This window comes from Mus caroli, chromosome 7 (genome assembly GCF_900094665.2).
Source record: "Mus caroli chromosome 7, CAROLI_EIJ_v1.1, whole genome shotgun sequence".
Classification (NCBI taxonomy): Eukaryota; Metazoa; Chordata; class Mammalia; order Rodentia; family Muridae; genus Mus; species Mus caroli.
This window is the reverse complement of record NC_034576.1, coordinates 130,165,243-130,179,736: the sequence shown is the minus strand read 5'-3', so window position 1 is coordinate 130,179,736 and position 14,494 is coordinate 130,165,243. Positions and strand designations below refer to the sequence as shown.

The 14,494-nt window shown below is 46.9% G+C and overlaps 1 protein-coding gene across 1 annotated transcript in view; it reads right to left on the bottom strand.

Annotated features, from left to right (window-relative positions):
- Positions 1–2,750: 2,750 nt before the first annotated feature.
- LOC110298506 (integrin alpha-X) overlaps positions 2,751–14,494 on the bottom strand; it is a 22,030-nt gene continuing 10,286 nt past the window's right edge. The window contains exons 15-30 of the mRNA XM_029479765.1: positions 13,045–13,175; positions 12,763–12,920; positions 12,496–12,650; positions 11,734–11,865; positions 11,092–11,165; positions 10,741–10,900; positions 8,544–8,672; positions 8,384–8,463; positions 8,221–8,304; positions 5,371–5,449; positions 5,178–5,282; positions 4,984–5,067; positions 4,687–4,800; positions 4,470–4,571; positions 4,098–4,208; positions 2,751–3,218 (exon numbers count right to left, since the gene is read on the bottom strand). Coding sequence (XP_029335625.1) covers positions 3,120–3,218; positions 4,098–4,208; positions 4,470–4,571; positions 4,687–4,800; positions 4,984–5,067; positions 5,178–5,282; positions 5,371–5,449; positions 8,221–8,304; positions 8,384–8,463; positions 8,544–8,672; positions 10,741–10,900; positions 11,092–11,165; positions 11,734–11,865; positions 12,496–12,650; positions 12,763–12,920; positions 13,045–13,175 — 1,797 coding nt within the window. The 3' untranslated portion in view covers positions 2,751–3,119. The remainder of the gene's footprint in view (positions 3,219–4,097; positions 4,209–4,469; positions 4,572–4,686; positions 4,801–4,983; positions 5,068–5,177; positions 5,283–5,370; positions 5,450–8,220; positions 8,305–8,383; positions 8,464–8,543; positions 8,673–10,740; positions 10,901–11,091; positions 11,166–11,733; positions 11,866–12,495; positions 12,651–12,762; positions 12,921–13,044; positions 13,176–14,494) is intronic.

The window sequence follows — 14,494 nt, the reverse complement described above, 5'->3', positions numbered from 1 at the left end:
TTTTTTTTTTTAATTCTATTTTACTTATTTCAGCCATGGGCTTGATTATTTCTTTCTGTCTACTCTTCTTAATTTTATTTCTACTTGTTGTCTAGAGTTTTCAGATATGCTGTTAAGTTACTAATATGAGATTTACCTCTGAGGTTTTTGTCTGACATCCCAGATTTTTCATTTCCAGTTTTATTGCAGTTTGGGTTTTCTTTAGTGACTCTATCTTTTTGTTAAATTCTACTTTCGTGCCTTGAAATGTCTTCATTACTTCAACTGTTTGTGTCTTTACAATCTTCATTGAGAGATTTAGTCATATCCTCTTGACAGCCCTTGGACATATCCGTACCTGCTATTTTGAAGTCATTTTCTTGTGCTTCAGTTATATCACATTTTGCAGGCCCACTGCAGTGGGGTTACTGGATTCCCGTGGAGGCATGTTGTCTTAGCTGTTCAAGTAAGGTTTTGGTTGTTACTGGTGTGTGTGTGTGTGTGTGTGTGTTTGTGTGTGTGTACACACTAGTATGAGGGTCTCTGTGACCACCAAGGCCAGCAGAGCAATGATCCTTGTGAGGCAAGAAGGAAACCCAGTTCAGCACAGCTCAGTAGCCTGTGTTGGTTCAAACATCTAGCGTCTGACACCGGAGAGTTTATTTTAGGCTTCCACATATGTAAGTGCAGTACACTTTGGGAAAATGTTTCCTGGTGTAACACAGTCTCATGGTCACAATGGTGCATAATTACATCTAAACTTTTCTCAAAGTACATGTCACTTCCTCCATGAAGATAGGTTCTATAGATTAGGCTACATGTGTTATCTTAAGGGCCCCAGGGAGGATCTGGTATGGTTTCCATAATGCATATCATGCAGAGTCACCTGGGTCTATATTAACCACCTTCAGTGCTGCTTGTGGGAACTGAGGGAGCCAAATGTGACCTGGCCATACAAATAAATCAGAAGTCAGCAGGCTATTGGCCACCTCCATTCCCTGCAGAAAACAGGTTATACATCTCTCCCTTTTAAGAGACAACCCTTGTGTGTTTAACACCCCTGGTTTCCCTAGGTTTCTCTGTGAGTGAGCACAAAGACCTTTGTGCTCCCAATAGTCTCGGTATCTGGAATTAGGATGTTTGAGGTGTTTCTTGGTGTTGTTATCTTGTCTTGTCTTTTCTGGGCCAGTGTTCTATTCTTTGGTTAGTGTTACTCAGTCTGGATTCTTAGCAGGTGTGGTGGCTGTGGTGTCCCTGGTGGAGAGTGCATCTATAGGTTGGTGAGTAGAGTGAGAGAAAAGACTAAGAGAAGATCTAGGTCTGGCACAGCAACTGCATGAGCTGCTGGACGGGAGTTAGGCTTGCAAGTGTAGAGATAACACAAGAGCAGTGAGGGCTGGGGAACTCAGCAGGCAAAGTTGATGCACAAGCTGCATGGGCCAGGCCTTCCAGTGTGGAGAAGGTGTGGGGTACATACGCCAGGGGCCGCATTATACCTCAATTCTACTCATCTCTTCATCTTCTTATTCACCCAACCAACCCACCAGTCCCACAAGTCCCACCCTACTTTTATGTGGTTTTGTTTTGTTTTGTTTTTTTGGTCTTGGTTTGTGACCCACTTGGTTTAAACCAAGGCAAGTGCATGGGCACTGGTATAGAGCTATCCACCGAGGTGTGGAGACATCCTAAAGACAATGACTTCTCTTCCAGCAGCCTTGGAATGTCATTCGCTCCTCTAAGTAGGGCAGGGCACCTTCTCTGAGTATTTACTAGTTCGGTTTTGTGCAGGCCCTATGCGGACAACTGCAGCTGTTCACAAATGCCTTAAGATAGCCTTTCACAACCCTCCTCTCTGCTGTTCAGCTCTAACATCCTTTCCACTCCTTCTTCTGTAATGTCCCCTCAGCCTTGAAAAGGGTGACATAAATGTCCTGTTTAATGCTGAGCACTCTACAGTCTCCTGGTCTTAGCAGCAAAACCAGCCATGAGTCTACATTATCCATACCCACCACAAAGACAGGCTGGAGACAGGGAGGGAAAAATGCCTCCTTATATAATGCTAATCCTCGAATGCCTCTAGACTCAGGACAGCATTTAAAATAACAGTGAAACTGCAGTTAACAGGTTTAAATGAAGGCACACTGCATTTGTGGGGAAAGCCATTCCTGGGAGCCATAAAATGGCTTACTTCCCTAAGAGTCAGTAGTCAAAGAGGTTCCCGCTGCCCCAAAGCCATAAAATCTATTGCCACTGCCTTAGTTGCCTGTTAGAACTCAATGGGAAGTTTCTACTGCTGGAGATACCACATGATGGCTGTAAGGCATGGGAAAACCAGGCTGGAACTGGGCTGCAAGCTCCCTCATTTGCTTTCTAGACAAGACTTGGGTGGAATAGTTTCTTGGGTCTCTTATCCATGCTCTACCTTGGGCAAACAGATGTTTGCTTATGTCCTCCCAAAAAAAGGCTCACAGCAAATTGGCATAGGCCTTTTCTGACCTAGAACTCTACTAGAGCAATGTCCCCTGCCCAAGGCAATAGGACAGTTCTTCCCAACTAGCAACGCTGATGCTAGAATCCAGTTCCATCAACTACATTGCCCAGATGTTGCCCAGATGTTTCCTTGCTAATTCAATTTGAGAAAGCTGGGATTAAACATCTCCAAGAAAAGCTACAACCTGGTGTTAACAATACTTTATTAGAAATGAGGATAACATGGAAGCATGGACCATCCAGGGCTAGCTGAAGCTCCCCTCCTTGAGATAGAACTCAATTCCAACATTGTGAAAGTAGACGGGAGGCACTGGGGTAGACAAGGATGAATGGCTGCTTTCATTCTTCATCACAGAAAGCTCGTTAGAGGCCAACGAAACAAGGGGCCACAAGCTGACTATGTGTTCCTGGGTAGAAATTCCTACAGAAGTTCTCTGGGCCATAGCAGAGACCCTGTGTTCCAAGTTTCTAGATAAAGTTTTGACCAGACAATGGCCCTTCCAAGTTAAGACACAAAGAGCAAAGTTGGTCTGGTCCTAGGAATCCTATTGCAGAATGCTCCTTTACCATTGGGGCTGACTTAGAGGAGAGTACAAGATCTGGAATACCTCTCAGATGGGCGGGTTCAAAGAAGATGGGGAGGGAAGTTCTCACTGGGCAACCTGGGGAGTTGGGGTCCCGTTTTCTGAGACAAACTGTCCATTTGCTTCCTCCAACATCTCCTTGTACTGACGTTTGAAGAAACCAGCCTATGGAAAAGAAGAAGAAAATCGGGATGAGGTGAGTGGTAGAAAGAGAGGGGCTGGGGTGCACAGTGAGTTTCACACTTTGCTGACAAGTATGAGGCCTGGTGATCAGATCTCCAGAGGGCACGTGAAGGCTGGATGGGCACGGTGCCCTGCCTGTAAGCCCAGAGCTCAGGAGGTGGAGACAGGGGATCCTGGAGCAAGGTGGCTAACTAGAATAGTCAAATTAATGATCTCTGAGTTCAAGTGAGAGGCCCTGCTCCAATATATAAGGTAGAAAACAATAGAGACAGACACCTAACACTTTCAGCTAGCCTTCACAAGGACATATGCATGTGTTCCCACAAACTCATGTGTACCTACATGCCCATGCATGTATATGTACATTCATGGACATACCATACATTGGAGAGAGAGAGAGAGAGAGAGAGAGAGAGAGAGAGAGAGAGAGAGAGAGAGAGAGAGGTGGGGGAGAGATGACTAAAGGAGAACAAGGGTAAGCATTTCTGGAGCCCCTACTACTTTCAAATAACCTAGTACATATTATATCATTTAGACAAGGGCAAAATTATGTGGCTTAAATCACCCTCGAACTGAAAAAGACCAAAACCCAGACCAGCCCTGGGGCTTGTGTCAACATTTACCCCTGCCTAAGCTCATACTCTGTTCTTCTGTAAGGGACATACAAAGTAGAGAAGAGTAGAAAAGAAAAGGAGAGAGGTGTACAGGTGTCTTAGAGATAGGAGGCACAAACGAGAAAAAACTGGGTGGAGAGGGTTTCCTCACATGGTGTGTGCTGGTGATAGACTCCAGCATGAACTCTTGATCACCCTGTAGGGGGAACAGGATCAAATCCTGCTGTATGAAGGACAAATCTCTCACCTTGTAAAGTATAGCTGTGATGATAGCCAGCAGCAGCAGACCTCCCACTGAGCTGCCCACGATAAGAGGGATGGGGTTGTGAACTTTATACATCTCCAGCACTGTCTTCGTCTGGTGGAGATGGACTCATTAGAAAGCCTCGTGTCTCATGCTGTCTCACACTTTCCCCAGATTCCCAGCTCTTTCTATTCCCCCTCCCTTGCCAATACCCATGAATGCTTCCAAGCATTAAGCTACAGAAGCATTCATGCATTCTGAGGGTCTAGGAACCTTCGTCCTCTGTCCAGGCTGGCAGATCTGCAGCCAGCACTAAAGATTGAAGAACATTCAGAGCCTTCCACCAGCCTGGCTGCTGCCTGCCACAGTCACTACCTGGGCTCTCAGAAATGCCTCCTGTCCCGGCATCTGGGAATACACAGATGTGTTGAATGTGATTTCAGCCTCACTCAGGAGCAACACTTTTTTCTGCAATGTCTGCAAAAGATGGGGTGGGTCAGAGCTGGGAACTAGATCTGGGGAAGCTCAGGGTTCAAGGACTGCCCTGACCCAAGGATGCCCCGGACCCATCGGGCACACATGGTCCACCCACCTGACTGATCCAGCCGAAGCTGAGGTTGCCCTTCAGAATGAAGTCAAGCTCATCCAGGATGCCCAAGGAGGGGATGTCACAACGGAGGTGCAGGCAGTCGGCGATGGCGCAGTCCTGGGGACAGAGAAATGGTATCAGATCAGAGGAAAGTAAGTCTGGGGTGAGGAGACAGCACTAAGCTGTGGAACTCGACAGAAGCATGCAGGCCTCAATAGAACTGGTGCAGCAGGTGCCATTTGACATTCAGAAAGTGAGCTCTCAGGTCCTCCGATGTATAGCTTAATGTGTTTTCCTCACCAGCACGGGACTCTTTTGCATGTGAGTCAAGAGGTCAAATTGTGTTGGCTTGAGTCTATTCCGATAGCATTGGGTGAATGGGTTCTAGAAGGCAAGTAGAGAACCTGACTTTAGGCACAGCATGAGTTACTCATAAGTAACACAGGTGATATAAGCCAAGGGTATCAGTTAAGGAGCCATCGGTAGTCGTATACCTGAGGGTGGGAGACCGTCACTGTCCACACAGCTTCTCCCTTCAGCTCTACGGGCACCCAAAAGTTGATGCTGACTGGCACGTCTCTCTGTCCCAGATTATTCACCTGTACAGAAGGCACTGATGGCAGAGCCCACTCCAGGCTCCTCTGTCCCTACTTCCCAGTTCCCTCGCTTCCAAGTCCCCACACTTGCCTGGAATCTATGTTCGACCACACTGGTCTTCTCCTTTTCTGAGGTTGAGAAGTTAAGATACTTGGTAAACTGGTCATGGCTGGAGAGAGAGGAGTCACAAAGTAGTGCCTGGCCTCTTGAGGGAGGTCTGGCACTAGCACGATGAGACAAGTAATCAACTGGACTTGGGACAGCATGGAATGAGGTTTCAGGGCTGGCCTAAAGGAGGGTTTAGGGAGTGGAAGCAGCTTCAGGGTGGGCAAAAGGAACCATGCAGGAACAGCTACCCAGAGGGTATAGCTGGGGGAAAGGCTGGGTTGAGGTGTAGGGAAAAGACCTAAGTGCCAAGTCACTGACTTGCTGGAATAGCAGGGACCACTGCCTGCCCCATTTCTACACCTCTGCTGTCATTTCCATACTTCCTTCACATGTGGGATACGGTAAGTTTTGCTGACCACGTGTCCTGTCCAAGCTTGACTCCTAGGCCCTACATTGAGGTCCTTTCCCCTACTTTCCTTGCCTTTTATCACCTGAAGCTTTTAAGAATCCAATTGACTCTTCCATAGGTCTTAATGTAACAAAACTGCATGAGACATACTTGGGCCAAGCCTGGAAATACAGTAGCCACAAGGTCCCCCACATACCAGCTAATTCTGCCTCTGTCCCTTACTGCTCCATGTACATAGCCTTTGCCTATAAACTCCAAATTCTAACCCCCAACTCCTGCTCTTGAGGCAGGCTAGCTGGGCACAGGGGAAAGAGGGAAAATCTGCATGGGTACGTGATATAACCACAGAGCCACACTACAGCACAGTGCCATGTGCCTGCTTAAACAGTAAACAAGACCGTCCCAAGCCAACTAGGACTAACATGGCTGACGGACGGATCATAGCCAACTTTTCTTCATTAAATGGCATCTCCGTGTCATTAGCATACAAGATTAACTGTTCCCATCATGCATCCGAAGACAGACCCATCTAAGGATAGAAGGGGGAAGTAAACCCTACATGGGGGATTTTCTCTAGTGCAGTTGGCCAGTTAGACAAGCTCTCCAGAATGCCGGGTGACACTACTCTCTCATGAGAAGCTTGCGCTCCCACTCAAATGTGTGCTTTTTGCTCTGTAGAAAGCCCTCCTCCCAATCCCTTACCTCTCTTGGGTCTGAATTCTTTCTCTGATGGTGACCTGGAAGCACTCAGTAGAGGTCTTAATCTGCCCTGTCTTTGACATTTGCCCAGCCTTCACCCAATGGAAACATTCTTAAGTTTCATTTTCCCTCTGCTCAAAGAACTCCTCCCTAATGTTCCCAGCTGCCCTGGGGACCTAAGTATGACTGACCTGTGGGACCACATAGGTCTACAAGTGGTATGTCCTATCTGCGGCTCCCTGCAGAGTGCCACGACATTACCTTTGTATACACACATAGAGCATGCATCTTTCTACCTGGAGAACCCCAAAGATGCAGAGCAATGAAAGAATGAAAGCATGAAGAGGCCCTCACATTAGGCGGTCCCATAACAGCATGGATTAGTTACACACAGGAGCTCAACAGATGTTTGTTTCTGTCAAATGAATTCATGGTAGCTGTGCACCATGTCTGACATAAAGCAAACATTGAGAAGCTATCTGCTGGATATTCTCTGCCCCTAGTCCTAGTACCTCCTCCCATCATCCTCGGCCACCCTGAGGCTCTATCTGCTCCCCTGCTTCCCTGAGACCCATCCTTGTCAGGTCTATCTTATCCCTAATCTCCATGCAAGGGGAAAAGGAGTGGTTCTCAGCCTTCCTAATGCTGCAACCTTTTAATTCAATTCTACATGTTGTGGTGACCCCCCCAACCATAAAATTATTCTTTTGCTACTTCATAACTAATTTTGCTACTGTTGTGAATTGTAATGTAGACATCTGATATACAGGATATGATACTCAACCTCCAGGGGGGTCGTGACCCACAGGTGGAGAATCTCTGCCCAATGAGCTATATCTGTTTCTTATGAAAAAAAGAACAATTTTACGCAAACACCAAAGGCCCTTGTTAAATTCACTTTTGGTCAAGTCCAACACCATCGACACCAATGTTTCAATGACCCTCCTTTGAAAGGACCTTTGTCCTGTGTTAGGAACCTACTGCTATAGTTGCATCCTGAAGCCCCGCCCTCTCTCCACATTTAGGTTTGGCACTCTGAGTGGCACAGTCAGGAGGTAGTGGAGCCTTTGGAGGATGGATCCTGCTGGGAAGGTTCTAGATTAGTGAGGGAGTGCCCCAAAGGAGACTATAAACCCATAATTCCTTCCTTCACATTCTCTTTTGCCTCCTTACCATGAGATGAGAGTATTCATCATGATACATCACCATAAACCCAAAGCATTAGGCCAATGAACCATGGACTAAAACTCCAACTGTGAGCCTAAATATGCCCCTTCCACTTATAGGTTGCTTCAAAGTCTTATAGTGATGGAAAGCTGATTGACATGCCATCTCACCAAGGTTACAGAACCAAAGAACAGTATTTGTAACCTCCATCTCCACTTAGAACCTCGAAGGCAAGGGTGTGTGTTTCATACATCCTAGAGAACCCAAGTAAACCCTGTGGATTTGCAAAGCCTTCTGAGACCTGTAACCTGTATTAAATATATGCTGATATGGTAATGATTTCACAATTAGTACCAAAACTAATTGTGAAATCATTACCATATCAACAACAAACAGCCAATCACAATCATCCATCAATAAGCATGCACAGTTATCAGCATCATCTCCCACTGGAAAGAAGGGCAGGGACACCTAAAATATCCCAGATGATCAGTGGTGACCCTTGCATTCACTGTTTCTAAGTGAAGAAGAGCCACTCTGAGGTCCAGGGAACGTACCTGCTGATCATGGTGTACACCGCGTATTTTACTGGAAGCTCCAACTGGAAGGTGGTTTTTTGGGTCCCAGGTACATTATTCTCACTGGGAACAGAGGAGGAGCACGGGATGTAAGAATCAGAATGGGGAGGACACCCCTCCGAGGGGGGCTGGCCCAGCTTACCTTCTCACTCTGGCTCTTAGAAGCAGCCGGTCCCCCAGCTCAGCTTTGGGGGAGACGTCAAAAGTTGCCAAAAAAGTCATCTGAGGAAGAAAGTAAAGAGGTCAGAGAGGAGTGAGAGAGGATGGGGACAGGGGACAGAGTGTGCAGGAGCGAGGCTGACCTGTGAGCCTCCACGGAAAATGACATGTCTGATGCTACAGCTGGTACTCCAGAGGCCCTGACTCCTGTCTGGGGTGCTGTCACACATGAGGTGCAGGGAGTGCTGCCCACGCCGCTGCCACTGCTGGTTCTGGTTAAAAGCAAGGTTGCACAGGAGATAAGTGTTTGTCAGTGTTCCAGAGAGACTGCGATCTGAGGACAAAGTGCTTGAGCATCGACGTCTGGTCAAACCTCCTCTTGTGTAGAAGGTCTAGTCACTAGAAACCCTCACCTTTCATTTCTTGTTGGGTTTTTATTTTTCTTGCTCTTATTGTTTGGTAGCCTAGGCTGTTCTAGAACTCACTAGATAGCCCAACCTAGCCTCAAACTCATGGTGATCCTCCTGCCTCAGGCTCCATCCAAGTGTTAGGATTATAGGCGTAAGCCAGCTTCTTGATACTTTTCAGGCCTTTACTGTGGATAGTTTCAAACATACTCAGCAGCGAGGGTAGACTAGCAGCCACTGTCTCCGTCACTCAGTAGAAGTTACCAACATTTTCCTCTTGTTCTCACAGGTTATTCTCTTCTTTTCTCTTCTTAATAATTTAAGGTACTTCCCATACGTCATACTGTCTTATCCCAATATATCTCAATGTCTACTTGACACCAACAAGGTTATTTTTAATATAACCAGGAGACCTATCAAATCACATGCCACAGAATTAGCAGAAGACCGCCTGATATGGCAATCATGCTCTGTTTTCCTGAGTTGTCTCCTAACTGCTTTATTTTTAAACTGCTTACTTGTTAAATAAATATCTGACAAAGACTCACACACCACACTGGGTTGTGTGCCTAGAAACACCATCACTGCTTGCACTCTGGGAATTGCTTTTCCTGGTTTATTTTTCACACGTAATTAAAGTGTGCTCCCACTACGGGAGGCTAGATCACAAAACATGGCAGACCTGAAAGGCAAATATATGTGACCAGCTCGAACTCCCACTCAAATAAACCTCGTGTAAAAAGATATTTGGGGAAGAATTGGGGAAATTTGACTATGCTTTTAAATGTCAAGAATACTTCACTTTGTTGGGTGGCATAACGACTTTGGGGTCACACAGCACATGTTGCTGCTGTTCAGAACCCCAGAGTAAGATGAAGAGAAAGCAATGGTCCAATGTCTAGTACTTGGTTGAAAATATTTCAGCAAACAAAAGCAACACAGGTGTGATGGCGTACACCTGTGGTCCCAGCACTGGGAAAGTTAGAGTAGGAGGATCAGAGTTTGGGGCAAGCCTTGGCTACTTGGATTTGAAGGCAGCCTGGGCTAAACAAGACTTTGGCTCAGAGACAGAGGAACAGATGAAGCGAGAGTCTGGGTGTTGCTTGTTGTTGGCCCTTTTGATGGTGCTTTTAGGAAGTTTTGTTTAGCTTGGACCACTTCAGTAAAATTGTTTTAACAATAAAATTTTTGAAAAACAAAAACCAATTCTGCTTCTTTAAAACTCTTTATGGTCCCAGTGCTGTCTTCTAGAACCCTGTGAGTGGCTGATATCGTCAAGGTAGAACTGAGAGTCTGGGGCAGAAGCAATATGGTCCATGTAGCTGAAGCATTTCCCTCTGCCTTCACAGAAAAAATTTCCGTCAAGCCCCAAGCCAGAGTGACCAGTAAGTTAATTTTTTTTATTTTACAATATTAAGTATTTTCCAAGTCTGGTGGTATATGCCTATGTTCTTAGCATTTTGGAGGATGAGTCAGAGGATTGTGAACTCAAGACCAACTCCATAGTGAGTTTTAGGCCAGCAAGTCTCTGTCTCAAGAAAATAACAACTATTGCATGCACACAAGACAAGGAGGCCAAAGACAGACGGGGGATGGCACGCCTGGGTTCTGATACCCGGAAGAAGTACTATGGAACCAGAGGCAAGAGTCTAACAAGATATCTTGCATGTGTCAAGTCTCTTCTATCACCATGTGGTTTCTGGGTCATTAGGCTTGGCAGCAAGTGCCCTTTCCTTGCTGGCCCTGGAACTCACTTCTTATATTCAGTATCTTCAAAACACGGTCCCAGAAGTACAAGACCCAGACAATACAACCTCACCATCCAATCAAGACTGGCTAAGATCTCTTGACCAACCAGAGACTGCTAAGCAATGGTGGCCACCCAGGCTGAGCTTTGAACCTAGGACAGGTCTATACTACGCAGCCCACTCACTTTCTTCCGAAGGAATACTTGGCCTTCTGCAACTCGTCTAAAGGACAGACCCATGGGGTAGAACAGAGTGACTGTGGTTCCATAAGAATCTTCTCCATCATTAGACACCGTCACATCTACATTCAGCTCCAGGTCACTTCCCACCACCAGGGTCTTCAAGCTGTGTGTTGAGAAGGAAGAGATGATCCTGTGACTGAGGCTAGAAACAGTCTGGGGATGAAATGCATGGTAGCAAGGTGAAAGATAGACAGGAGATGCTCCAGATGAGCGTGTGAGTCAGCCAAAGGCTGGAGCCCCAGACCCTGGGAGGGAGGCTGCCCACTGGGAAAGATCTAGCGGGTAAGAACTCACTCTGGGAAGCCAAATATGACACTAAGGTCATCCTGGCAGATGTGGTCAGCTCCACAGTTCTTCTCAAAGGGAAGCTGAGAAAAGGGGGACATGGGAATTAGGAGTGGGGCCATAGGCTGATCAAGCCATGCCCACATAGGGCAGCCTCTTCCCAGAGCAAAGAAAATACAAGTTCCCTACCACAGCCTCTCTGTGACTCTCTAGCTCCCTAACAGATACCAGGCTCTTGGGCTTTGGCAAAATGGCTAGCACTGTTCTTATTCCCCCTGAGGAAGTTCACAGGCTCAGGTTGCCAAGCCCTAGCACAGCTTCAACTAGACGTCCCTCCTGTCACCTCCCCATACCCTTGTGGCTGCACATTCTTTTCCCATAAGGCAGGATCCAAGATGTCCTCCTCTTGCTGTCCAGAAACCAGAGATTCAGACCAGATATGAACTACTTACTCATCAGTCACCTGGCATGAATCCTTCCCATCCTCTGAGGCCAATAAGAATGGGTCTGCCCTCTACCTTGTAGGTCTGAACTCTCTTGAGGCCCATCATGCTGAGATCTGTCCATACTGTTAATAACTTTTCTAATAAATATCTTACCCAAGAAGACAACCTGCCTTGGGGTCCCCAGCATTATAAATAACAGACTCACAGAGGCCGTGAAGTACGTTTGGTCATCTACAGCCAGCATGGGTTGGAGATTTTGTAAGGAACTGATAGGCACACCAACAAGAGAAAAGTTGAGGCGAAGAGTGATCGGGGTCACAGAGTCCTCCACACAGGCCTAAGGGAGAGGCATTTGAGGGATGGTTCCAAAGGAAATTCCTTGCATGATTACTGGCAATATCCTATCTCTGTATATGCAAAGGGAGTAAGAGCAATCCTATCTGTAGCCAGTAAGTGCCTGTAGTTTTTCACCAAGGTGGAAAGTCTGGCCCACCCTCCCCTCCCCCTTAAAGCTCTCTCACTTTATTCAATGGCCTCTCTGAAACCTTTCTATTCTCTTCCCTGGTTTTCTGTCTTTGTAGCATTTATCCCTACCTGACATTCACTATCTAGAAACTTGTTTTGGGTCTCCCATCATCACTGGGGTTTTGTCCCCTGCTATGGGCATGTCTCTCTCAGTGGACAGTCAGAAGTATATGCTCAATAAATGCCTGCATGAGTCAACCTGAGGCCACACAGCAGCCCTGTTCTCTTCCCTAAAATCCATCAGGGTGACCCTTGGCGGCTGTACCAGCCAGAGTCATTCATTCGCTTATTTAGCTAGCAGGTATTAAAGACAGCCTGCATGCCAGATCTGGGGCTAAAGCTAGGCCACAGGAAAGCTCAGAACATGCTGTGTTCTTTCTTTGCTGAACTTGCTTCCAGTTCCCAAATGGCCTCTTCCCACAACCTCTCTGGGTCCTCTCACCGGGAGAAGCAACGTCACACTTTCACAGTGCTTGTTCAGACCAAGAGTTTTAACTCGAGTCAGAGCCCGGGACTTTGTCTCCTTGAAGATGACCCGGGGACTCAGACGGCCATGGTCTAGAGCCAGATCAAAGGTGACAGTACTTTGGAGGTCACCTGTAAGGGAAAGTGGAACACAAGGACAATTGAGAGGTCCAAAAACTATGTCATCAAGCAGAAGTCCTGGGTCAGAGGCTTCCCAAGGTCAGATCAAAAGGAAGAGACTCACCTAGTTGGGTCTTGGGGCTTTCATGAATATGAAGGCAGACAGTGGCATCACCCACTGTCTGCTCAGGGGTCACCTGCTCCTGACACTCAAACACAGACCTGGAAATCTCTGCAGGTGTGAAGTAAACAGTTGGTGACACTCTAAGAATCGGTCTGGTCCTGTGGGCAGAACACTGTGCTGAGGAAAGGTTCTTGCCCACAGGGACCACAGCCTCTAGGTAGGAAGAAAGGTCCTAGCCTGGACCTACGGTGGATGGGGAGTGTCTGAGCAAAGTTTGCTCACCTGAGCAGCAGCACGTGTCCCTTGGAGCCCACGGCCAGATCCACCAGTCCATCCCGGGTGAGGTCCTGGCCCCCACTCAGTGACTGCCCAAAATATTGAAGCCTGGAGGAGATCCGGGATGCTGAAATCCTCTGTCCAGAAGAAAAAGAGTCTGTCTGAATGAAAGACGGCTACGGTTTAGCTATGGCTTGTTTCCTCAGTGGGAGTTACAGGCTTTGCCAAACCCTTCCAAGCAGTCTGGTGGAACTGTGTTAGTGGCAGCCTTGCCCTCTGTGCTAACTCATCTCTATGCCAACGACACAAGCTAGAGTCATGTGGGAAGAAGGAAATGTAAAGAAAATGCCTTCATATAACTGGCCTGTAGGCAAGTCTGTAGTGCATTGTCTTGATTGATGATAAATTGGGGTCGGCCAGCACAATGTGGGCAGTGCTACCCCTGCACGGGTGGTCCTGGGTTCTATAAGGAAACAGGATGAGCAAGCCATGGAGAGCAAGCCAGTAAGCAGCACTCCTCCATGGCCTCTGTATCAGTGCCTGCCTCCAGATTCCTGCCTTCTTTGCATTCCTGGCCTGACTCCCCTCAGTGATGGACGCTGATATGGATCTGAGAGTTGAAACAAACCCTTTCTTCCCCAGGTTGCTTTTGGTCACGGTGTTTTATCACACAAGAAAAACGCTAACTAAGATACTGTCCAAATAAATGATTAAGTGGGCCTTATACAATTCATGTAACTCATAGAAATATTGTAAAAGAACAAGACTTCTCCCTTGACTAGACGTGGGGACACAGGACTGTACTCCCAGTACTTGGAAAGCACAAAACAGAAAAAGCTTTAGTTCAAGGCCAGCCCGAGCTACATAGTGAGATCCCTTATTTAAAAAAAAAAAAAAAGACCCTTTTCTGCTCTTCCTGTCTTCCTATCTTGCCATAAATTCTCTCCTTCTTACACATGCTCCCGCCATCTGCCATGATGGAGTGAAAAGAAGGAAAAACTCATTGTGGGTCAGTGAATCCAGAATCACTGTGGGTCAGTGAATCCATAATCACTGTGGGTCAGTGAATCCAGAATCACTGTGGGTCATTGAATCCAGAATCATAGTGGATCAGTGAATCCAGAATCACAGTGGGTCAGTGAATCCAGAATCACTGTGGATCAGTGAATCCAGAATCACTGTGAGTCAGTGAATCCAGAATCACTGTGGATCAGTGAATCCAGAATCACTGTGGGTCAGTGAATCCAGAATCATAGTGGGTCAGTGAATCCAGAATCACTGTGGGTCAGTGAATCCAGAATCACTGTGGGTCAGTGAATCCAGAATCACGGTGGGTCAGTGAATCCAGAATCACGGTGGGTCAGTGAATCCAGAATCACTGTGGGTCAGTGAATCCAGAATCACTGTGAGTCAGTGAATCCAGAATCATTGTGGGTCAGTGAATCCAGAATCACTG